This window comes from Podarcis muralis, chromosome 3, assembly GCF_964188315.1.
Source record: "Podarcis muralis chromosome 3, rPodMur119.hap1.1, whole genome shotgun sequence".
NCBI classification, from domain to species: domain Eukaryota; kingdom Metazoa; phylum Chordata; class Lepidosauria; order Squamata; family Lacertidae; genus Podarcis; species Podarcis muralis.
In genome coordinates, this window is record NC_135657.1 from 71,779,213 (window position 1) to 71,804,139 (window position 24,927).

At 41.2% G+C, this 24,927-nt stretch overlaps 1 protein-coding gene across 3 annotated transcripts in view; it reads right to left on the bottom strand.

Moving 5' to 3' along the window:
* Positions 1-1,768: 1,768 nt before the first annotated feature.
* Positions 1,769-24,927, bottom strand: part of SOBP (sine oculis binding protein homolog) — a 134,765-nt gene continuing 111,606 nt past the window's right edge. For all 3 annotated transcript variants that reach the window (XM_028723090.2, XM_028723091.2, XM_028723089.2), the window contains 2 exons: positions 18,290-20,241; positions 1,769-2,642 (listed from right to left, as the gene is read on the bottom strand). In XM_028723090.2, coding sequence (XP_028578923.2) covers positions 18,292-20,241 — 1,950 coding nt within the window. In that variant the 3' untranslated portion in view covers positions 1,769-2,642; positions 18,290-18,291. The remainder of the gene's footprint in view (positions 2,643-18,289; positions 20,242-24,927) is intronic.

Consider the following 24,927-nt stretch of genomic DNA (forward strand, 5'->3'; position numbering starts at 1 on the left):
CCTGCGGAATTTTAAGGGAGCGGCTTATATTCGGGTATTGTCTTTTTTCCTCCCTCCCTTGAATTTTAAAGGTGTGGCTTATATTCGGGTGTGGCTTATATTTGGGCCAATACGGTATTAGTGACTAGAGAAAAGAATGTGTAACAGCCGTGTAAGCAGCTCCTATAAAGGTCACATTTTCTAACCAAGTGAAGGTACGTAGAAAGATAAGGCGCCAAGGAAAGATGTTTAGGAATGATGCCCAGAATGAAACATACGCATCTATGTGGAAGAACACTGGCAAGTTTAGGTAGGCGGTTGCTGGGAGGTGAAAAAGTTTAGCATTGTTCCTTGTACAAGATTGGAGAAGTAATTTGTGTATTAGCCCTTAGTCTGGCAAAGCACAGAGAGGGGCCTGGAGCATCACCAAACCAGGGATAGTGAGATAGTGAGAGTGAGAGAAAGAGAAAGAGCCTGTATTTCCAGTTAAATGCTTTTCCCAGTTTCGCTAAAAAAAGCTAAAAGATTAGAAGGAATGAGCTCACCAAGGAGGAACAGAGAACTAAGCCTCCCTCCTAAACAGCTTTTAAAGTAAGGATATTCTTTTTAGATGAAATATTGAATTTTGATCATATCCATTATACCTGTCAACTTCTAGTGAGAAACGAAGACCTTTTTTGTGGACAGATGTTATATATAAAAAGGAAAACAACAGCACAGCTATGTGCATTTTTAAACTTGGAGATTTATTTTGTTTTAATAAATCTGACACCAGTCAGGGAGAGAAAAAAAATGGTGTGAGCCCAGAACAACCAGAAGCATCTTAAAAGTGCTTCGTTTCCCCCATAGAAATTTGTCTCTGTTAGGTTTTGAAATCAATCCATAGGCTCATGAGCTCTTCCCCCCTCCCCCCATTGCCCTCCCTCCAGTCCTTCACCTTTTTAATTTTTCATTTATTTTGTTTTTTTAAAAAGTGAGCTTGCTCGTCGGGTGTAGTTTTCCAAGCCTTCACAGCCCTAATAAATAAGGAGCACCTGTAAAACAGTAGCTTGACTTAAGTGAATCTGTACAAAGGAAAATATAGAAATACAGTATGTACATAGTGCCCTCAGTACACCATTACTGTAAGGCTTGGGTTTGATTGGCTTTTAAAACCCTGCCCCACCCCTCTTTGAAGCACGCCCTGTCCCAACTGCTTCCTGTATGCTAATTACAATAGCCTTATAGTAAAGGTGTACTCCGGGCATTGTAGCGTGAACAATTGCTTTATTCAAGTTAGTAAACAGTTACACTGGATCACAAGGTGATTTGAACTTTTTTTTAAAATGATCCCCCCCTCCCCATTCCCCCCCCTCCACCTTAGTATTTTGTCAGAATGGCAGAATGGGATACTCCACAATTGTTTTACCAAATCAGTGCCGGCATACATGCTCTAGTGTTCTTTTGGACTCTTGGCTACAACTATACAAGTGCACACAAGTAAATTCTACCCTGTTATCCTCCACCCACCGACTGAGGATCGAATTGCACATTTTCTTTTTAACCATGACAGGAGAAAGCAAACAGTGAAACAGAATCATGGGGGCTCTCTTCTCATTTTACCCCTGTGTTTTCATTGGCTTGGCCATACCTTTCTAATTATCATGAAAGGGGTCTGCATCTGGCGAGATTGTCTCACTGGCTTCCTGGATCACTGAAAAACCATCAGGGTTGAAATTTCATCCAAGTCTTTCATAACACCCAGCAAAATATTTTCCCCAGATAGTTTTACACCTTGAGGGGATCCCTTTTCTTCTTCTTCTTCTTTTTTGGTCTTTAGTTCAACACTCTTGCTCTGTTCCCAAATGGGGTGCTATTTAGGGGAATTGAAAGAGAAAGCTGAGAGGAATAAACATTTACTGAGTTCTCTTGGCATTCAGTCTCTGAAAAACCACAGTATAAACTATTCATGCTGCTTCTTACTCTGTCAAATAAAAATTAAAAAAGCCATAAAAGTGTAACACTGAAAATATGGCGTTAAAAAGGATAAAGGTGGCCTTTGTAAAAAATAACAAGGGGAAAAAAGTATATTAGCCAATAAAATATTCTAATAACTCTTCATTTAAAAGTGCATCATGGGCAGGAGATAGAGATGACTCTGAAGTGTCAATAACTCCAGTATAACCCCTTCATCCCCCCTCCCATCAAAAAACGCGAATAGGTCCGAAACCATACAATGCAAATCACAATTCTTAGTGTAGCAGCAAAACCACAGCAGTTTTTGGGAGAGAGAGAAAAAAATCCATTTCATTGTCCAGCCTCAAATATCTGAACCTTGAAGTCAGTGAGGGGAAAAGTACATACATTGGTCCATGTGGCTTTAGAAATCAAGAGGAAAATCCTCCATCGGCAAGAAACCAAAGGGAAAAGGGAGAAGGGGAGATGGTAGCCGGAATGCTGAGCGTACTTCGTGGGGTCCGTGATGTGCTTACAGTCTTCTGAGCCAAAGGCACCCGAGGGATTCAGCCTTCCCTCCGAGAGAATTAATGGCGGGAAGTGGCTTTGCTTGCTGGACTTTTAACCAGAAGGGGTGGTGAGTGGACCAGCTGGTGTTGTTTGGTGAAGTAGCATGGTTTGCTCTGCTCCCTTTCTCCATGCAAGGTACCCTGTCAAAGTGAGCATTCCTGTAAAAACAAAGGCAGGCAAGTCAGTCACCCTGCATCCTTATGATTCATCGCAGGTGGGAATGATGGCATGTTCTGATCAGACCCTGGGCATGCCTGGTACCACCTGGGAAGGACACATTTACAGCTTTCCTACTTATGCTCTGATACCGTGAAAATGTGTCAGCACAACATTGCACCTTTCCCTTTTGGCCTACAAAATGGTAGCAGGTGATGAATGGCCAACTTGCAGTGTGAGAAAAGTACAAAACTCACATACTATTTCCTACTCCTTTTACTTGATGAAATGGATATTCTCATCTTGAGACCTGAAATAAGCTTTGGGGTACAACCTATACTAGATTGATGCTTTCATAGAAATCCTATTGAAACAGCCACAGGATGCGCTTGGGACCCACAGGTGGAATTCAGAATTGCACTAAGAGGGATAAGCATGCACAAAACAAGGTCTACACCAGTGTTTCCCAACCTTGGGCCTCCAGCTGTTTTTGAACTACAATTCCCATCATCCCTGACCACTGGTCTTGCTAGCTAGGGATGATGGGAGTTGTAGTCCAAAAACAGCTGGAGGCCCAAGGTTGGGAAACACTGGTCTACACAGACCATTGGGCTTTTCTCCCTCTCCTCCTGATTTAGCAGGAGGTGAAGGGGTGATGTCCTATTGCGTGGGTGGACCTCATTCCACGCACACAAACATTTACAGTAGTTGAATCCCACTCAGTGTTTGGTGGGTTCTGACCTGAGAAACAAATATAGCCCTTCTTTTTGCTGGTTAGGAAATGAAGGTGTAGAACCTATGCAATTTTATTTTCCAGACTTCTAGATATATGAATGGTTCTGATGTGGAGAGCTATAACATCCATGTCTTAGGCAGGAAACAGGTAACACTTTTTAAGATAGATAGCAGTGGTATGATGAGGCAACAGGTAGCATATTTTATTGCCTGTGGCCAAACAGGTCTGGTGAATTAGTTGGACCCTAAAACATTCTGCAAAACTGTTGGACCAGATACAGTAGTGAGATGAATGTGCTCACTGTGAGCAGTGATGCCTATATCATTCTACCTTCAGTATTCTAGGGGAGAAACAAACTCAGAGGCACCAGCTTCTCCAGACAATTAGGGAGGCCTGACATGACATCCTCTGAACATTGAGGGGCCCTGCCACCCTAAAAAAGAAAACATTGGGGGGCTTAAACTGTCTCTCCCTCCCCCCGGAGTTGGAGCCTATGATGCCTCTAGACTTGTCACATGATTTTCTCTAGACTTACCAATATTAATTCCACAATTATATTATCCACAGTTTGAGCCAAACAATCCTCTCCTTCTATTTCCAGAAGCAACTCATTATCAGAAATAAGCCAAGCTACTTCCCCCCAAAACAGGAATTAGCACAGCTTATTTTTGAGCCACTCCAAATCTGTCTCCTGCTGTTCCACTATGAAGTTTAATAAAGTGACGTTGCAGCCAGATAAATTAGAATCAGTACCAGGGAAACTAAAGAAGCATTAATGTTAATGTACTAATTTTTGAGAAGTGTCTTACACTGAGCAGTTACATTGTATTGACAAGGCTGGGCTCTGCCCTTCTGGTTGCTTGCTTTATGTCAAAAACTGGCAGGACAAAGGGGAGGAGGAAGAGGATCCCAGTGAGGAGTGTAGCCAGGACTGGGACACACTGGGGCAAGCTGGGGGTGAGGAAGGAAGTACTCACAGGGTGGCGGAAGAGGGTGAGGGGACGGTGGTTAGCGCACAGGAACGAAAGCAGTAGGACCCATCACCAGAGCCAGAGGGGCCCCTGTCCCCATGAACATGGTGGGCTCCAAGGTGTAGGGAGGAGCAGGAGGGGTGCTCTAGGAGGTTGAGGCAAGCAAGGGCCCACAGCCCAGCTCCCTAGCTCTGGGAGGAGGGGTGTGATTCCTCAGCTGGAGAAAGCTTGGAACAGGTGAGGGTCACCTGCCTCATGAAGTTCAGATGCTACAATCAGCAAAGTACAAAAGGGAAGCAGAGGTGAGGGGCTGTGTCTGCTGTCCATGCTGATAGACCTTGGCTTGGATGATCCTGGACAGCCTCTATGGGACTGTGCTTCTGGTTTGATTCTGCACTGTATCCTGACTGCTGGACTTCAGACCTGGCTACTTGGATTGTCCCTGGACTGTGTTTCCTGACCCTTGGACTTTGCTTGTGTGGCTTGACCCCTGGACTTGGACTTGACATACTGACTTTCTGCCAGGTAGGCTAGGGGTTCAGGACTTTAGTGCTAAATTACCAGTGTGGCATAGTCGTTAGAATTTGGATTTAGACTGGACAGACCTAGGTTCAAATCTCCACCCAGTCATGAACATCATTGGGCCAGTCACTGAGCCTAATGTACCTCATGTTGGAGGGTGCTTACCTGGCAGTGGCTAGATCAACCCACTCTACACCAAAAAAAGGTTGTTGTTCTGCTGTTGTTGTTGTTGTTTTAAAGTGAGCCCAGAACCCATCAGTGGTGGGCCCAAGGATGTCTGGTGCCAATGCTGGGCCTCATGGTTCTTCCACCATCTTCTAAAATCTAAACTGATTTTACTGATTCATCAAACTCATGGCATGGGCAGTTATCTTCCTTTCTGCACTACCTCCAGCTTTCCTTGACAGCTAAATAGGAACACCTGGTGCCCAAAAGAAGCCAAATGTAGACTTGCCCTTTAAACCTGAGGGACACGTGCATTTAAGGTCAAGGCAGTGGTGTGTCTTGGCACAAGTGACATGTGTAGCTGTTTCTCTTTCTTTAAACTACCTGTATTTAAAGGTTCTGCCTTGCCAGTGTGCTAACAAGCAAATAATCGCTTCCTAATCCAATTCATATTAATGTTATGATTCACTACCAACAACTTGTATTGTCAGTATTACAACACAAGGCAGATATTGCTTAGGAGGCTTTTGGGTCTCTACTTTTTGAAGCTCTGTGAGGGCTCAGGGGAAAACAGAGTTTATTTTGGTGGGGACTGTTTTTTTCTGATTTATTTCCAATAAATTGGCAAAAACTTGGGGAAATGGGTTTCCCTCCAATTCTTCCTGTCCACCCCCCCCCAACCCAGCCTTCATTGCTTTTGAATATTGGGAATGTGTTGACGCAGGCTAGCAGATTACCGTTCCCTAACGTGCTGCAGTGCAGTAGTTGATCCAACAGAGCAATGAATGTAAATGCTGTTGGTGACAAAGAACCGGAATATGCCTGGCTCCTTTGGGACAGAAATGGGCTCGGAGCAAAGTCAAGCCCATAATTTTCTAAGGGAGGCTCTGCTGAGGTCATCGACCACAAACGTGAAGCTGAGGCAGCCCCTGTAAACGCTTTGGGTTTGCCTGTTATGTGCATGAATTCTCTTCTTCTTAAAAACCCTGAAAGTAGTTCAAGGCTTTCCATTAAAGCCTTCCCTTTTGAACAGCTGGTGATTTATCCCTCCTTCCCCATAAAGTGATATAAATGACACCACATCACTGGAGCTGGGAGAAACATTCCAAGTGCAAAGCCAGGCCAGCAACATATTATTTTGGGAGAAACAACAAGCTGGGAGCCATGGAAATAGTCAGTGTGTGGTTTAGCTCAGAGAGTTCTTACTCAATTCCAACCGCCATTAACACACATTGTCTTCAATTCCGTACATCTAGTGCCTTGGTTTACATGGATCAGGTTAGACATACAGAGCTGCTACTTATTTTGTGTAGCGCATGCACTATTTTCCCCTCCATTTTATTAGATTGTGACTCAGGAGAGGTGAAGGTGACAACTATATGTGTGCTGTGCTATAGATGGTCCATAACTAAACATGGGTAGAAGCCTATGGATATTGAAATACTTTCTGTTCACAGGAGGGTTTCCTCTAGTTGAAATGCTGCAAGGTCAGATCTTTGTCAGATAAATGGGGAGTAGTGGGATAGTCGCATTCTGGTACTCTGCTTAAGGATCCTGGCACTTGTGCGATTGAATAATAGGTGTGATGCAAATGTTTCCCCTTGCCTTGGAATTGAAGTACCATGCAAAGGCATTCAAGTGGCATTGTCAAGAGATACATATGCCTGCAGGCTGGCGTATGCAGGATTTCTCAAGCAAGAAAAAATTCAACCAAATGCCCCGTTTCATTTTTAAATGGCAATGCTGTTTTGTGCTGCATGCGGCTAATAAAGTTCTTGGGAAGAGCGCTGTAGCTGTGTGCATGTTGTGAATAAGTCTAACCTCCCACAGAATTATTCTGGGCAACACTGAGCACAGCATCCCATCTTTCATTACTTGACCAAACATCTAGGTTGTCTGTCATAACACTAGTGTCCATTTCCCTTACACCAGAAGGCAACTTTAAGACCTGATCTCTCAGTCCCACTGTTTAATCATGACTGCTTGTGATTCAAATAGCACCATGGTTCAAATTACTATGAGCACCACCAGGGCCTCAGTGGGTACACTTCCTGAACAGCGAGTCACCTGGTGGTTCTGACTAGATATTATGAACAGCATCAGGTTAGCAGGAGGGCCAGGGGAAAGATAAGCACTGATGTCTAGACTTTATATATCTGGATTCTAGAGAAAGGTTAACTTACTAAAAACATGCAAGGCCAAACTCAGCTAACATGTTTCTTTCAGGCCTATGACTTGGTGATATATGGGTCAGGAGTGCCAGCTTGGCCTCGTGACTGTGGGTGCCATGCAGCATGCACGGCCCTGGCACCAATATTTGTGGGTGCCCAGTCCCTTCATGGGAAATTCTGTGGCTGCTCAGGCAGCCAGGGCCCAAGGGAGTTGGCACCTGATATGGGATAAACTTTGGGCTGCTCTGCAGGTTCCCTTTACATAAAAAGTTGAGTTAACATACATGCAGAATAGCATGACGTCCATATTTAAAGTGAAGAAGCTTAATAGCAACATATGAAACTGCAGTGAACTCATGGTTCACCTCTTCTATATAAGCATTCATACATCAAAATGTCTGTGGAAAAGGAGTCTTTTGATTAAAAACATGCAAACAAATGAGCAAACAAACAAACTTTGAAATGGTAGATGAAGTGCTTCATACAAAACATACAGCTGTCTAAGGCACCAGCACACATACACTGTTCACAGTGACAGCAAGGCTTGCGCTTAACCACACAGGCTCCTCATAAGTAGCTTACAATTGCTCTAAATATAGGGTGAACATACTAATAGGTTGTTAAGATGCAGAACTTTGCAGACAAGTCAAACTCTGATTGTTTGCTTCATTCTACACTATCCAAGCACCTACATGTCTGCACTTCCAAAGGGAATGGTTTTGGTACACAGTCTGAGTTTTCAAAACAAGGATTGAAAACTGGAATTTAATTGGGGGTGGGGACTGGAGGATGTTTTTTTATATAAAAAATACAAATTCCGTTTGATCTTTTTGTCTCTACATAATTTGTTATTGTAGGTTGGCTTAAATTTAAGCAACATTTTAGGAACATTTGAAAAACTAATCCAGCTGCGGGGTGGATCTTATTACAAACTGAGGCACAAGTTAAACAGGAATATCATTCTTTCAAATACCACGAAGAGGCCTAGAGAAATAAACCCTTGGATATAAGATGGAGAAAGGGGACCTAAACCTGCTATAAGCCGATGCACTGGGAGTTTAGCAGACTGGTCATCACAGAGTTAAATAAACATAGATTACTTAGCTAGGTATCAGATTCAGACTCTCAGGCTTGTATAGTTTTCATATTTACCTTTTTTGCATTCTTTTTCTGGTGCAACAAACACACTTCCAGCCACAAACACCTTTCACATAGTGGGAAACAATCACACAAGGTACCTGATGGACAACGCACAGCAGAACTGAACAATAAGGCTCAGATCTGATATAATAGTGTGTTGTAGGCTCTGCTGACACTGTGGCCTAAGGACAAACCTGAGACAACAATCTATCTAGTTAAAGTGCTTAAAGAACAGCTAGTCTTATCTCTTTCCAGGTTTGCATATTGAAGGACATAGATGCCACTTCTCTTTTATTTTCCCTGATGCGCATGTGGAGTTTTAACTGAGTTCTCAATTCCAGCTGTCACTGTTCAATTATGCCCATGGTTTCCATAATTGCATTAATCAAAAATAGCCAAGAACTTTGCTGGGCTTTAAGCCAAAGTGAAGCTGGTTTGGGAGAAGGGGAACTGGTCCACCATGCTAAGAATCCATAAATGGTGCTAGCCTGGGAAATATTTACTTGGTTTTTATTTAGTCTGAGCACAACACACGGACAGATTCTAGGTTTGAAAGAGAAATAAAGCAGTGCTTTTTGCAGGAAACAGATCACATTGGATCTGGACAACTGCCATGGGATGCATAAATGGCCAATAATGAAGAAATAGGTTGGGCAAACAGATCGGAAGTAAGGTGAGCCAGAATGGAATAGTGGCTAGATAATTGTATTTGGATGTTGGAAGCTCACATTCAAATACCCTGTCATGAAATTCAGTCCGATGGCATTAAGCCACTTGCTGTCTCTTAGACTAACTGACCTCATAGGATTAGGGTAGAATTAGGCATTATGAGGAAAACAGTTCCTAATCCTGTATTTTCTTCCTGATTCTTATGATGGGGGCTGGGGACTTAATTCATCTCCTGCTCACTGATTTCCCTTGGCAAATGCCCTCATACATAAAGTTGTGATCCCCGCTCCCAGCGGCGAGGCTCCAAAATCGGATTTGAGTGGGAAATATGGAGCATTTTCAGAAGAGGGTTAAGGAAGGGTTATACATTCCTGTCCCTCCACCCACCGATCAGCCTCTGTGGCTGCCCCCAACCCCATACTTTTCTTGGCAAAATATGAGGTTGAGACTATGGATTTGCTGAGGAAAAGTGTGGTATGGCCCTAAGCCAATATTATCAGTGAGCTAGTTTGCATCTTCTATCTTTATTTATTTTTCTAATGTTTAATTGTGTATCTGTATTACAGTGGTACCTCAGGTTACAGACTCTGCTAACCCAGAAATAGTACCTCGGGTTAAGAACTTTGCTTCAGGGTGAGAACAGAAATCGCGCTGCAGCGGCTCAGCGGCAGCGGGATGCCCCATTAGCTAAAGTGGTACCTCAGGTTAAGAACTGTTTCAGGTTAAGAATGGACCTCTGGAACGAATTAAGTTCTTAACCCGAGGCACCGGTATGCTTCTGTTCTGTTTATTACATTAAATTACTTTACTTGCCTGGTTATCATGGTGTGGTCCATGTTGCTTATGTTGCATTTCCTCAAGTCACACATTTCCAAGTTAGGATATGGAGTTTAAGAGTATGTTTGAGGTAGAATAGTTGCAGGGCTCCCGATGCTAAAGCAGAGACAGCAGGTCCCATAAGCACCGTACAGCAATTCCTGACTGTCACTCCCTTATGGCTACCACAGAACAGGACTTTACTGGCAGTTCTTCCAATGTCTACTAGATATTACACACAAATGTATGTGGTGAAAACCCAAAACTTTTTTTTTTTTTAAAGCAGCCTCAGTAGACTAATTCTGGCTGCGAAAGCAGTGAGGGAAAGGAATACTCAACTGTTCTCCCACTGCTCAAGTTGTCCCTCCATCTATGAAGGCCCACAAGCAGCTCTCTCAACCCCAATTCTTGCACCTGTCAGCATACTAGGTGCATATTTATCTGCATATATGCACATCTGGTACCCTACAGAAGCCAACTCAATGCTTTTTACTGGGAAAACGGGTTGCGGGGAAGGATTAAGCAACATTTCCCTGTCCTTTCTCTGCTCAGAATGGCAGCCTCCAGAGGATGCTTTTCATTTTAAGAGTCCTGTTGAGGCATTGATTCTGTATATGTGTTTACTAGCCCATCACAGATAGGAACATGAGTCTGAAGGAAAGAAAAAAATAACTTCCAAAGATTGGCATCCTGGTACATGATTGCTGCTGACTGAGATGCATCCTTTTGTTGGAGGTGTCCTTAAACATTAGTTTGTCAGAAGCATATGCCATCCTGAGCTGCTTTGGGAAGAAGGGCAGGATATAAATTTAATAAAACAAATAAAATATCAGCAGAGAGGTTGTAAAGGAAAAGCCTAATGCATGAATTCAGAAGGCTGCTTTGTTACATGTCATGGATCTGAAGCTTGAAAGCTGCTTAAAAGGCAAGTTTTGGGCTTCATAAATTAAAGTTTTGTATGCCTTCTTAGCCGAAAACGATTGTCCAGCAATCAGCAATCCTATACTGGGAGAAATTTGCTTTTGTTTTGTTTCAAGTTACTTGAGATCCACAACTTAAGATCTCTGATCAACTGGATGGGGAGCTGGAAAAGAGCAAGCCCATATTTAATTTATTTAACTCAGATTTTAAAATGGCAACTGGCAGGGGCTTCCCTTGAAGGATCTTTGTTTCAAAATTTGTATAGCGCAGTTGGTTATTCTATATTCTGCATATGAAGCAATGCATGTTGGCATTTTCCTGATAAATATTAAGGTTGTTCTATGAGGAGAAAATAAAAGGTCTTTTGTGGGGGGGAAATAACCCCCCCACAAGAACTTGGGGTAAACATGTAAAAGATAGTGATGCCTGAGGGCTGATTGATATAACTCGCTGGGTCCATGAATGGTACCCATGGGAATGTACTTGGTCATCTTGCTAATGCCAGCTCCGATTGTGGCCAGTCCTTTATTTGCATCTTCTACTATATACAGGATTAAGCTTTTTTACATCCATTTTTTGTTAATATTCCACAAAAGATGTTTTTGATATTGTCCCAAAAAGCAGACTCCTGCATGTGCAAGATTCTAGTCCAGTATTTAGTCAAGTGCGGCATTTAATTTTCTACTTTGGGGATGACTGGCAGGGGTGGGGGAGAGAGAGAGATACCGTAAGGAAGCTAAATGATATGTGTATAATTCAGTCTTGTTCATTGTAGCAACTCCTTTCCTTATAATGTAGAATTAAAATAATCTTATTTGAATGCGGTGATGCACAAGCCAACTTCACATTGTTAATTTTAGAAACTTTTTCCTTCCTCAAATACAAAATGATTAAACCCAGAAAAACGTTTCTTTAACCAACAACATGTCCTAATCTCTCACTGTGAAGCTGGGACATGCAAAATTTTGGTGGGCTGTCTGAATTATATCAGGCAGTGTCAGCTTGGCAGCCTTTACTCTAATGGCCAAACTTCTCAGTCAGTGGGGAGTGTGTTGCTAATTAGTATTTCCAATAATCAAATGTCAAGTAAATAGTGCATTTAGAAACCACTTCTAGAGTCTGGACATGTGCCTGAAATGGTGCTATTGTATTGAGTGTCCTGGCTTCAGCTACTACAACTAGGATTCTCTCTGTATCACTGGAATGCTACCATGGACATACCTGCTCATTTTATTATTGCAGTAGGCTATGAAATAGATAGAATAATTTTTGTTAACATAAGCAAAGCCCGTTGGAAATGTCTCTCCATTCCAGTTTCCATTCATTTAAATTGTTTTTGCTTAAAAACACACACAGAAATGGCTTCCAGGATCCGAGCCGGATTTAGGTTTGATGAGGCCCTAAGCTACTGAAAGTAATGGGGCCCTTTATATGTCCAGCTGTCCTTTGTCAACAACAAATTGTCGCTGTTAGAAATGAGCAAACGAGTGATATTTTAGGGAGCAGGCTAGCAGGTGGGGCCCATTTCTTACATCATAGGAGCCTACACAACACAAAACACTGTTGCTGTATGTAGGTTTCATTTTGTTTTTTATCTTATATTTTGGAAATGTGAATCCAGGTGCCCCCCCCCCAAGAGAGTGGGGTCCTAAGCTATAGGTTGTTTAGCTTATACGTAAATCCGACATTGTCCAGGATACTTACCCATGACAATTAAAGAAGACCCATCCTTACAGCATCTAAGGAAGAACTCAATGTTGTACTCTTCTCATTGTTCCATCAGTGCAAACCTTTCAGCTTGCCTGATAGAAACATCTCACCTCTCCCTCCCCTTTGCACTGTTTTGCTGGTTCTCCAGACACCCCCTCAGGCCAGTTATGGGGGAAGCATGGGGACAGAAGGGGGGAAAGTCCTGTTGCATTAGCAGCACTCGTGCTGGCTCCTGCTAGTGCACCTACTTAGATGTTAAAATCATAAGGGATGTATTCAGCTATGTAAGTACAAGCTACCAACAAGAGAAGGTTCTGCACAAAGAGATCTATTAATGTAAAACATGAGAGGGACCCACACAACCTTAAAACCTGTAATACTGGTAAACAATTGACACATTCATGTAACCACTGTAGAACACTGAGCAAATTAACCTATGGGAAAACCTGCATATAAATATAATAATAAATCAAATTATGCAAAACACTCCGAATACTGGGTTGTGTCTAGCCACTGCTATCCAGGAACTCTGATGCACACACACAACCCTTCCCTGATTGGAGAAGCATTCCTTGTGCATGGCACTTGCAGGAGCTCTCCTAAGTCTGGCAAGGGGCCACTAGCCTCACTGTAGATGTTGATACACAAGAAGGCTGAAGAGAGCATGAGAGAATTACTGTTCGCATGCCCTACCTCATTACAGAGTAAGGGGAACACTAAAAGCACTTTGCTGATGACCCCCAAAATCTCTGATTCAGCACTCTTTTGTGTGCTATGAGAAAGGAAATTGTAAGGAAAGGGGTGGAATTAGTGGTGGAGTTGCTGAATTAGTGATGATGGACAGTTGCTCTCTTTCATTGGCACTGTCTGTGCAACCATCATTATTATCTTGTATGGACTGCATTTATTTTTAATCTGTCTGCAGAACGTTGATGCGTTGCTGAATTTGTACACAAGAGGTCTTGTGGTTGTGTTGTGAAAGACTTCACTCCTCTTTTCTTGGAAATATAAGAGATAATTTAGTAACTCAGCTTTTTATTCCTAGAACTCCCCCAGCTGATACAGGATCTAAACTCCATATGGTCTTCAGTGGAGACTGACAATCTGCACCAGCTCAATTTCTTTGGCCAAGCTGCAGATGCAGAAAAAAACACACAATTCTAGCAAATGAATGGTATTAGAAAACTGAAAACCTTCACCGATCCCTGCCTAAAATGGTCTACTGCCTACATGTCATAAATAGGGGATAAAAATGAATGTTAGAATACAAAGTAAGGCCTTCTAAGCTATGAATTAACATCAAATATCTAACTGAGGTTACAGAGTCCCCTCAAAAAACAGAACAATGAACTTCTACTTGGAAAATGAAAATATCAACAACATATTTCAAAATGAACTTTTAGGATGATAGACAATAACACCAGATAGTTAAAATAATAGGACAATAGCTATTCATGGTAATGCCTTCACTGTTATTTTTCACATAAAATATTTTGTGGGCTTCTATATTGGAAATAACTCATGAATCATTTTGTATTATCAATAATTTTCTAACGGCAATTTGTCCAGTGTCAAATTATTGCCTACAAGTTTCTGTACAGAATTACCTGGAGAAGAAGAAAATAAGACATGTCTGTAAACAAAATCCTTAAAACATACCAAGGTTCTGCTTTGCCTAAACATTCACATATTATAATAAACAGTTAAGTGAAGGAACATGACCTGACAAGACACAGATGCTATATGAGGAATGTAATGGAAGATCAATGCAATTTAATGACGAATTAGCTTTACATGAAATAGGGAATCAAAACACTGAAATATTTTACATGCTACAGCACATTTCTTATACAAACTATAGGTGTGCATATACGAACCCAAATATTAACTTGAATCATATTTCAGTATATAGGGTAACATGAAGGTTTAAATAAAGCCTATATACTATATTTTTGACAAGTGGGCTACATCAGAATTGTTCATAAGAACAGTTCCTGATATTTTAAATATTATGGCAAAATAAGCAGTTTCCCCTCCCAGGTGTATGGGAAATAGTTAGTATAAGGGTTGGATAACAGATAATTCTTTTGCATTACTGGAGTTTGGATCTGTCCAGAAATTTATAATAACCCTATCCAAAGCCAAAATACAGATATTACAGACTTCTGCCCCCTCCCATAACTCCTCTTATACTGTCTACTCACACCCAACACAGTTGTAATTGTGTGGTACGTGAACATGCACAAACATACTGTATGCATTGTATATGTGTATGGTAAACATAATTAGTCATGGTGGCAGCAACATAGCAGGAAGACATCATATAGACGTCCATCATTTAGATGTGAGCAATGGGGCTCTGAATCAATCCTGAGAGCAGTATTGGACTGGAACTGCAAATCTGAGATATCAAATACCAAGGACATTCTTTAGGCCAAATCTTGGATGAACGTATTCGTTTTTTTTAAAAAGTAATGGCTTGTTAAGGGTGTTGAACTAAAAGACAGATATATTCATATATATATATATATATATATATATATATATATATATATGAATATATGTTAAATAGCTTTACAGTGGATTCTTACAGTAGTTACTCATAAGTAACTACTGTATAACTACTGAGTTGAGTCAATGGGGCTTGTTCCCATGTAAGTGTCTAGAATTGCAACCTTAAAAACACTTTTGCAGTAATGTGAGAGCTTACCCAGTTTATATTATGGTCATCCTGAAAATGTTACATCAATAATTATCCCAGGTCAGTAATTTTCTGCTCTATAATAATGAAAATGTTGCCAGATCCTAAGATACTCCATATTCTCTTTGTTTTGAATGGAAATTTCTCCATGGTACTTTTGTGTGTACCAATAGTACACACAATAATATCATGGCAAACCATTGCCATGATAACATAAAATATAAATTACTAGAGGTTAAAGGGTACTCCACATTGCAGTAAAACATTAAATCTCATCTGGCATATCATCAATACGATTTCTGAACCAACTTCTTTTTTTAAGATGGCAGAGTTAGGTTTTTTCAGCTCATGAATCGTAAGAAAATGCAACTACATCTGTTGACAAGATGAAAGGAAGAAGAATAGAGCAGCAATATTTTAAATAGGGGCCACTGAGAAGCAGGTACAAAAGGTACCCCTGTACTGGCCCAGAGCCAATGGGGGCCCAGATGCTGAACTTTCATTTTTTTAAAAAAGTTTTGAGCTCACTTAGTGGAAAAGACATGAAACAAAATGTGCAGGCACCATTCAAAACGACTGCTCCTTCCTCTCGAAACTTTTAGCCAATTGGTGAAGTCACAGCTGTGATCGATGACTACTATGAAGAAATTTAGAGTCATACAAGTCCAAGGAAGATCCAAAAATAAACAATGGAGAGAGGACTTCCTAGTTCACTTTTCAGCCCGTGGGGGGATCTTTCTTGATGCATATGTCACTCTAAATTTCCTCTCTAGATTAAAAATAAAATAAAAGTAGAGATGGACTGCCTGCTGCATTCTGAAAGAAGAAAGCTGTGTTCTGGTCTGTTCTAGAATCCCCCCTTTTCTATGATTGTTACCCAGAGGAAGCAACTGAAAAATCCAGGATTTTAGTGCAGCAGTGACTCGGCAGTAGCTTGTCCACCCACAAGCAAAAGGTAGTAGCAAAAACAGGAGTTTGTGTTTGACTCAGGTTTTAACTTCATGCAAAAATGGTATTGTTTTTGTGAGTATGTAACCATTAAAAAAAATACTCTGCTGTTGTAAAGTCAAATAAAAACCACCATTGGTATACAGTGGTGCCCCGCAAGACGAATGCCTCGCAAGACAGAAAACCCGCTAGACGAAAGGGTTTTCCGTTTTGGAGGTGCTTCGCAAAAAGAATTTCCTATGGGCTTGCTTCGCAAGACGAAAATGTCTTGCGAGTTCCTGCAGGGTTTTTTTCCTTTTCCCCAAGCCGCTAAGCCGCTTATCAGCTGATCCGCTAAGCCCGTTAAGCCGCTAATAGCACTAATCCGCTAAGACGCTAATGGGCTTGCTTCGCAAGACGAAAAAACCGCAAGACGAAGAGACTCGCGGAATGGATTCTTTTCGTCTTGCGAGGCACCACTGTATCCATATTGCAGGTGGTTGAGAAAATGTGAGTTATGGCAGACTTGAAAAGCAGCTTGGTGTTGCCATACTAATATGGCTGGAGGAATTAGCCTGTGAGAGAACGATGTATGGCAAGTGTGTGGGGTATATTCTAGTACTGACATCCAGTTTTGTGTGTGCGCGCATGCACTTAGGGAGGTTAAAGTTTATGAAAAGGGCTGTTACTTGTAGCAGCGACCTCTAGGGGTGGGATGGGGAAAGATTAACTGCTTCCCAACAACTCACATGGGGATGGAATACTGGGACTGAGGTGAGTTGTCACTGCTGGTATAAAAACTTAAATGGGCATATTGCTGTCAAAGGTTCAAATCCTTTTTGCTAAGAGAGAGGAAAAAATAAACGAGTGTTGGTTTGATTTGTGCTAATATCATTGCTCTGGTTATTGTAAGGTATATGTCCTGCTTTTAGGCTTCCTATAGGTTGGCCATTGTGAGAACAGGGTGATGACCTAGATGTTACACAAAGCTGTGTTTGCAGGAAGAAGGCAAATGTTTGCATCAAATATGTAATTGTACAGAAACCTAACTGTGTGGAAAGGCCATTAAAAGGTGTGTGTGTTTGTGTACGTGTGTCAGGTAATGTTTTCTTAGAAGACATTCACTCATCTCCCACGCCTCTAACCAAACAAAAATGAGCAAAATAATGAATACTTGACTGCAGTTGTTTAGTCCCCGAACAGTTATTTATAAAGAGATTCAAAGTGACTCAATATAAAAAGCCTCTAAATACTGAAGTGAATCTGTCTTGAAGTGTCAGAAATCCAAGCATCTGCTTCTCAAACACAAATAATTTCTTTTAAAAGCAGAACATTAATTTGTTCTGAATCTGAATTATACATCTGGCATATTAAGCATTTCTTTAAATGCCTATTGCAGCAATAATAGAAAGGTGTAAGAGGGAGTTACTTGTTTGAAAATAACACCGTTTCAAAGAGAAGACTCAGCTGTTGTTTTGGTAGTTGTTTTTGTATGCAGAGGTGCCCCAGCCAAGGACTATTAAAAATGCATTTGAAATCAGTACACTAAGGGCCAAAGAGTAAATGGAGCAATGTGACATAAACATGGTCCCATTGTACTGGGATGCATCGGTCAGAACCAAAATGGTAAGAAACATATGAAATTGTCTCTCCATTTAAACAGAGATCAGAGTTTTCCTTTAATGTGAAGTAATCTTATGGTGCCTTCAAACCTGTACATTTGAAAAATGATGAAGGTCAAATGAGAATGCCTTTGCATTTTAGCTAATTACAAGTGGTTGAATTGTTCTGCTATGGGTTACCCCAAAAGGTAAATTGTGATGGTTAAGCACAGAGATCCTGAATTGCTGTTACCCAGATGGCTTAGCCATATACACTTGGTCAGTTTCCTGGCTTCAAAAGTTGGCATAGGAAAAGATCCATTAGTTAGGATCTAAGCAACGCTACAGTCGTCACTGCCAGAGTTCTAAGAGAATATTCCACGAGAATAACAGAATATATACAGCTAATGGATGCAAAACAAACAGATACAAAGGTGTCACAGGACAAAGACAAAACATAAATAATGACCTTCTTGTGCATTCATAAACCACAATCTTTCTCCCAGTTTCACAAATGGCTACCTCCATGTGTTTCACTCCTACCTGAAAACACTGATATTCATTTTACTCACACAGAAGATTGTAGTGATTACACAAACCTTTACTTATTCTGATTTCGAATTCGGAGACACCTCCTTTTCAGTGGTGGCTCCAGATCTTCTGGCCCTGTGCTGAGAATTGGCGCTGAAATAATGCATGGTGCAATTGCAGTCTTTTCCACTGGTTTTGGCACAGGCTGGATGACACAGCCTGCCTTGGGTAGCATCCGCAAAGCATATGCATGGTCCTCATCTGCAGGATTGTTCAGGTTGGGGTCTTGCTTGTCTCCCCCAAACAGGGGCTCTTCCCCAGTCTTCTTACCGGATTCTCCTTCCCGTCGGCAGTTCGATGTACAGTTGTTCTCCTTAACAGACTCCAGCTCACTGACTGGCAATTCCTCCAGAGGCTGAGACTTTTTCTGCTCCTGGGGCTGCTCTGAGTTCTTGGAAACCTCCGGGCCCTTTGTGCCATTCACAATAACATTGCAAACTGCAGCTGTACTATTTTCCGAAGTGCCCGATGGCGGTGCGATGGGGCCACAATGAACTGGGTCACTGCAAGGTAATGTTTTTGCTTCAGTAGGGCTGCAATTGTTCCTGCAGTCATTGCAGTTCCTTTTGTCTGAGCTACCAAAAGTCAGATTGACAACACTGCTAGCTTCATGTTCAACTTTGACTTGAGCATGTAAAGCCCTATGGATAACATTGTGTAGTCTAGACCTGTGACCTACAGTTAAGTCTATCACACCATCCTGTGGTCCCTGTAGTACTGTAGGAAAACCAAACTTGTTGTTCACTGGACTACTAGGTTTCACAGTCAAATCAACAACTTCGTTTTTACTGTGCTCCTGGTGCACTTGTGTTTGATTTAAGGACTGGCCTGAGCAACTTGGAGTTGAGTCAGAGGACTTGGAAGGCCCTTGTTTCGAATCTCTAGGGGACACAGAGTTATTTGTTGGCTTTGTCCCAGTTGCATCAGTGGATGTACTTGGAATGAAGTTCTCCCCGTTACTGGAGAAGCCGTTTGGGGGCTTGGAATCATTGATGTGAGGAATAGGGATTGGAATGGGGATAGGGACTGGTAGAGGAACAATGACAGGATATGGCACTAACAGGGTTGGGGGTGGCACCAGTGGGGCAAGAGACGGCAAGCCAAAGTTCATCATCTGTGGCATGGGCATAGGACCATTTGGCATCATGCTTACTGGCGGGAAGGGAAGACTGGGCAAAGGGACCCCTGGGGGTGGAGGGGGTAGTAAACCTGGGGGGTTTCCAGGCATCGTTGGAGTTGTTGGAGGGTGAATATGAGGAGACAGCATTGGCCTATGCATAGGGCTGGAAGTGGGGCCCATATTTCTAGGACCACCTGGTGGTGGACCAATTCCCGGAATCATTGGATTAGACAGAGGGCTGTTCGGATTTGAGGCATGGTGAGGTGGCCCTCGAATAAATGGTGGGCGGATTTGCTGCATAATTTGCTGTTCCATGAAAATGGGCAAAGGTACCGGCCCACGGTTTGTCATCACCATGGGAGGGCTTCGAGGTGGGACACCAATTGGAGGCACAATGCTAGCAGGTGGCTGAACAGAAACCGGTGGCATATTTGGATTCTCGTTGATGGGGATAGATTTGGGAACAGGCGTTGGGATTTTAGTGACAGAGCAGTTGGCAGTGTCAGGCGGAGAGGCAGTGGTAGATGCTGATGGTCCAGGACCTTGAATTTGGCCAGCTGCAGACACTGGGGATGGGGCCTTTCTCCGAGCATCTGCTAGCGGTATATTCCAAGAATCTGGAGTCAGCAGCTGCACCCCAGTGCCTTCTGCTTTATTTTCGACTGGAGGATGTAATGTGCTGCAGAGTCCAGCTGGAAGATTGGCCTGTGTTTCTTTGTAGAAAATGTCCATTTTGTACTGATTGAGACATTTTGCACTGCAGAACTGAAGCCTTCTTTCCCCGTCCCCAAAATCCAGATACTCTTTTGTGTGTCTTATGTGCTTACACCAGTCACATACCTACAACACAGTAACAAAATCAAAACAGGTAAGAAAAAAAGCGATTTCCTCTTTATATTGTCATTTGCATTAAAAAATTTTTTTTTTAACTTTCCGTTACTGCTTTCCAAACATCTGAATTATCAAAGGAAAGTATAGTTCATGAAACCTGCATATTTTGACCCCAAAATCCTATCATTACATATACATGCTCAATAAATTATTATGTATAAATGCCATTACAATACTTGAAAAATTCTCAGCCATGATGCTTTAAACATTAAAGCATAATACTGTAAAAATACTTGTGTGTCTGTGTGCTGCCCACATTCTGAAAGAGTATCATGATTTTAAGGGTGTTTCAGCTAAAGCATAAAAGGTGGTGAACTCTAGTGGGTAAGAGACTGCACTATCAATTGAGAAATCCTCAGTTCAAATCTTATCACTCCCATGAGCTCACAAATATCCCAATCCTATGTATGTTTACTCAGGAGTAAGCCGCATGACATTCAGGTGGATTTCCTTTATAGTAACTCTGCATAGGATTGTAGGCCAAGTGGGCTTTAGCAAACTCAGTGCTTCTTCCCCACATTTGAAACATGGTTATAGTAATAGTTTCCTATTTTGTGAGTTGTTGTATGAATTGTAAAAAAAAAAAATGTATATGAAGCACTGGAACAGTCTAGGGCACCAATCCTAAACACACTTACTAGAGAGTAAGTTCCTCTGAACACAGTGAGAACTTTTCCCAAGTAAATATATAAAGCATTATTTGAATATTGCCTATAAATCTAGTGCAGCATTATAGTGCAATCGTATAGATGTCTACTCAGAAGTAACCACACTGTATTTAATGGGGCTTAGTTACAGATAAATAATGTGCATAGGATTTAGCCAAAAAGTCCTTAAACACAATAATTTCATTGCACCTTAATTCCGTGTGGATTATGATTTTCACATTAGGTAATGGTCACATAGATACTATATGCATAAATAAGAGCAAATAACATTCAGAAAAATGAGCCCAATGACTTGTGACAACTGAGTGCAAATCATTTGTAGTAAGCCCACAACACAGTACACTTTAAATTATTTAAATGTAAATGTTAAATAGTACCCAAAATGCAAAAGCATCATACATCGTTGGCTTTGCCTTCCAAATCTGAAGCAGAAATAGTAATAAAATCTGGGTGGATTTCAAATATTCTGAAGCTGTGATATTTCAACAAGCTGGAAAGATTTTCCAAGCTGTTTGCCCACTCTTCTTCACTAGTCACTTTTGTATAACTTCTTGGCAGACAACAGTTTATTTAACAACTTTTCAAAAACTAAGGCAAACCTTTTATTATTAGAGCCTTACCAAAAAAAAAAAAAGTTATTTTCTGTGCTACTATTGGTGTGGTGAAAACACTGCCAATTCTTTTTTTATAAAAAAGTAAATAAGGCTTGAGAACTAATTAAGCTGTGAAAGGTTTTCCCAGTTGTAAGCCACTAGAAACCAAAGTTCAAAAAATAGTCATTCTAGGTTTCAGAATCCATTTCTTCAGAGAAATTATTGTGATTTCATTAACACATTAATTTTGCAACACTAACAGCTCTCACAGATGGCGGAGACATGATCTACAATTCAAATATGACTCTTGTTTGCACAAATGCCTTTCCCGTCATATGGCATTTTAAACAAGAATTAAAATGAGTAATCTTTCCACAGCTATAAACAGATAAACAGATGTCAGAATTTTCAATGCCTTTTTTTTTTTTTTGGACAGATTTTATACAGAGATACAAAACTTTTAGATTTTTTTGTTGTTTATTCAGTTCTCATAATATTCTGTAGACTGTCTTTAGTACTATACATTAAATGTACAGTACTGAGTTTATGGCCACGTGAAAGCAATGTCCTTCGTACACCTTCACTATTCAAGACTAGGAATACTACTTGTGCGTGTGTATGTCTTTTAAGATAATGATTGTAAAATGATAGCATTAAATAGGTAATTTAATTTTAATAACCATTGGCCATATAAACAAATTGAAAACAACATATGCTGGGCATTTGATTACTCATCTCATTTAACTCTCAGCTTTTCTTTATCTGAAATGGTGATGACACTTTTAAAAAAAAATTTTTTTTTAAGCCTAGGCATGATGCAAACAAAATTAAGCCCTGTTAAGTCACATTGATCTCAATAGGCATTTACTTAACTCTCACAGTAATCATATTTACTAAGAAGTACCTAACTTATATTGGGTTTAGTGGGGCTTACTCCCATGTAAGTGTGCCTATAATAGTAGCCATCTTTTTGAAATCAGTAGGATTTAAGCATACTTAAATTAGACTGTAGAAATTAAATCCAGACACTGGATTTGGGCTCCAATCATTTCAGCGTTCCGGGTTCAAATGCCACACTGCCACCATGTAAAGAAGGAATGAAAAACTGGATTTTTGAATGCATGGGAAATGTGTTGGTAAGCTCTCCTTATCTCTATCTCACTCCTGTTAGTATATAACAAAGGAGAGATATGACTCCTCTCTATCCAGAGCTAATTCCCTAACTCTGCAACCTAGCCAAATGATGCACAGGAAAAATCAACCCTACTGCCACCATCCCTGAAAAGTCCCCCAAATCGGAGTCAGGGAACGTTAAGATCTGTATCTGGATGCCCTTAGGATTCACCCAGACAACAACCAAAGGTCCACTCGGCCTCTCAGACCTAAGCCCACGTTACTCAGTAGCAATGACCCAACAGCCAGGTACCACATTTAGAGACAAAGCTTACCTTACCCTAAAAAGCCACACCAGCAGATAAATGCAACTGCTTTATTAAGAGACAACAAAGCCAAACAGAACCCTCTTGACCTTAAAAGTACAATTTAAGAAAATTGGGGGAAGGCATATTTTGGAATTTAGGTACAGTGGTACCTCTGGTTACGTACTTAATTCGTTCTGGAGGTCCGTTCTTAACCTGAAACTGTTCTTAACCTGAAGCACCACTTTAGCTAATGGGGCCTCCCACTGCCGCCGTGCTGCCACCGTGCAATTTCTGTTCTCATCCTGAAGCAAAGTTCTTAACCCCAGGTACTATTTCTGGGTTTGCAGAGTCTGTAACCTGAAGCGTATATAACCCGAGGTACCAATGTATAAACCAACAATAACAAAGCTAGCTTTCCTCACCCTAATATCAACTGTTAGAGTCATGGACCTCACCACCAAACTGCATCCAGACACATGTGGCTGCAGCAGCACCTGAATGGGGACCTAGAACCAAAGTCAAAGATCAGGGTTTTTTAAGTAGGCAATCAAGGTCCAGGGTCCATTTTCTCCAGCACCAGAGAGCATACGTGCGGGAATACCATGCAGCTGCAACTACTCTGCTAGTTTTTACACCATCACTATGACATGGAGCAATCTTGCCTTGACTCTCCACACAGGTTGTAAATTAAACGGATTACCTGGAACTTTTCCCTCAGGAAGACGGTACCCAGAATGGACAGTAAACGGCTATTAAAATAAACCATAGAAATTGGGATTTCTTTATGGACTGAATCATGCCTAATGTTTCACACTCACTACACAGTTTGGTCCTTTCTGAGATACATCCTCAAGGCCTTTCCCCTCAAAATATTTGCTTCATCCTGCTGGCAACTTGTCTGCTTCTTGTGAAGCTTCAGAAAAGAAGTCACCTGGCCCAGAGTTTAACTAAATTGTGCAAATTTTCACACTGCTCTTCGAATGCAAGTTCTTGACATTCAATAACATGTATGTGGGAGCACCTATTTTGAATCTGTATACAAGGTACCCAAATATATAATGCACACACATTTTGCCAGGTATGTAGAACCTCAAACATGTATCAGTCAAGGATTTTCACTTCAAAGGGTAGTATTCAACTAAATTTTACTTAAAATGGACCCACTAAAATTAATGAACATGACTAAGGTAGGTCCATTAATTTCAATTTGAGCAAAACTTAGCTGAATGTCATCAAATATGTTTCAAAGTGTTGTTTGCATGGCTGGCACATACTCTACTCCCTTCATGGCTTTACCTCCGTCATAACATGTTGCTCCCTAGTGAGGATCATTCCCGGTGCTACCAACTGTATTCCTAGTGGGATGTGCAAACCTGGCAGTCAAGAATCTAATTCAGAGGTTTTGATGGACTTGGAGGGGAGGATTCTTGGCCCATGAAAAGGTTTGAAGCAGAACGTTAGTTCCGCTGATGTGCTAAGAACCATGGATTCCCTTGACTTACTTAAACCTGGTCAGAAAATGTCATTACAGGCTGCTCCACTTTTGGGTTTGATTGCAAAGCAACAACCCACATCTACATTCACAAAACACCTCATTATTTCATGGTTAAATGGTTTCTGTGCTGTAGCTCCAAACAGAGACAGTTCAATTCTACATACCCAGTTCTAAACCCCATGATGTCCAATGGGGTTTGTTCCTGGATGTGCACTGGATTCTATGCACATTTATCTGGGAGTAATTAACACTGACATACTACTTTTTCTTCTGAAAGCTTTTTATTGTTAAGATAAACAAGCATAGAATAACCAACAAGAAAAGATAAACAATCTTCCCAACCCCACTTCCCTTATTAGCATAACTTATCATCAGTGTTTTTTTCTTCTTTTCCCCATCTTAATGGGACTTACTTCTGAGCAAAGGTGCATTTTATGATTGCACTGCAAATACAGAAG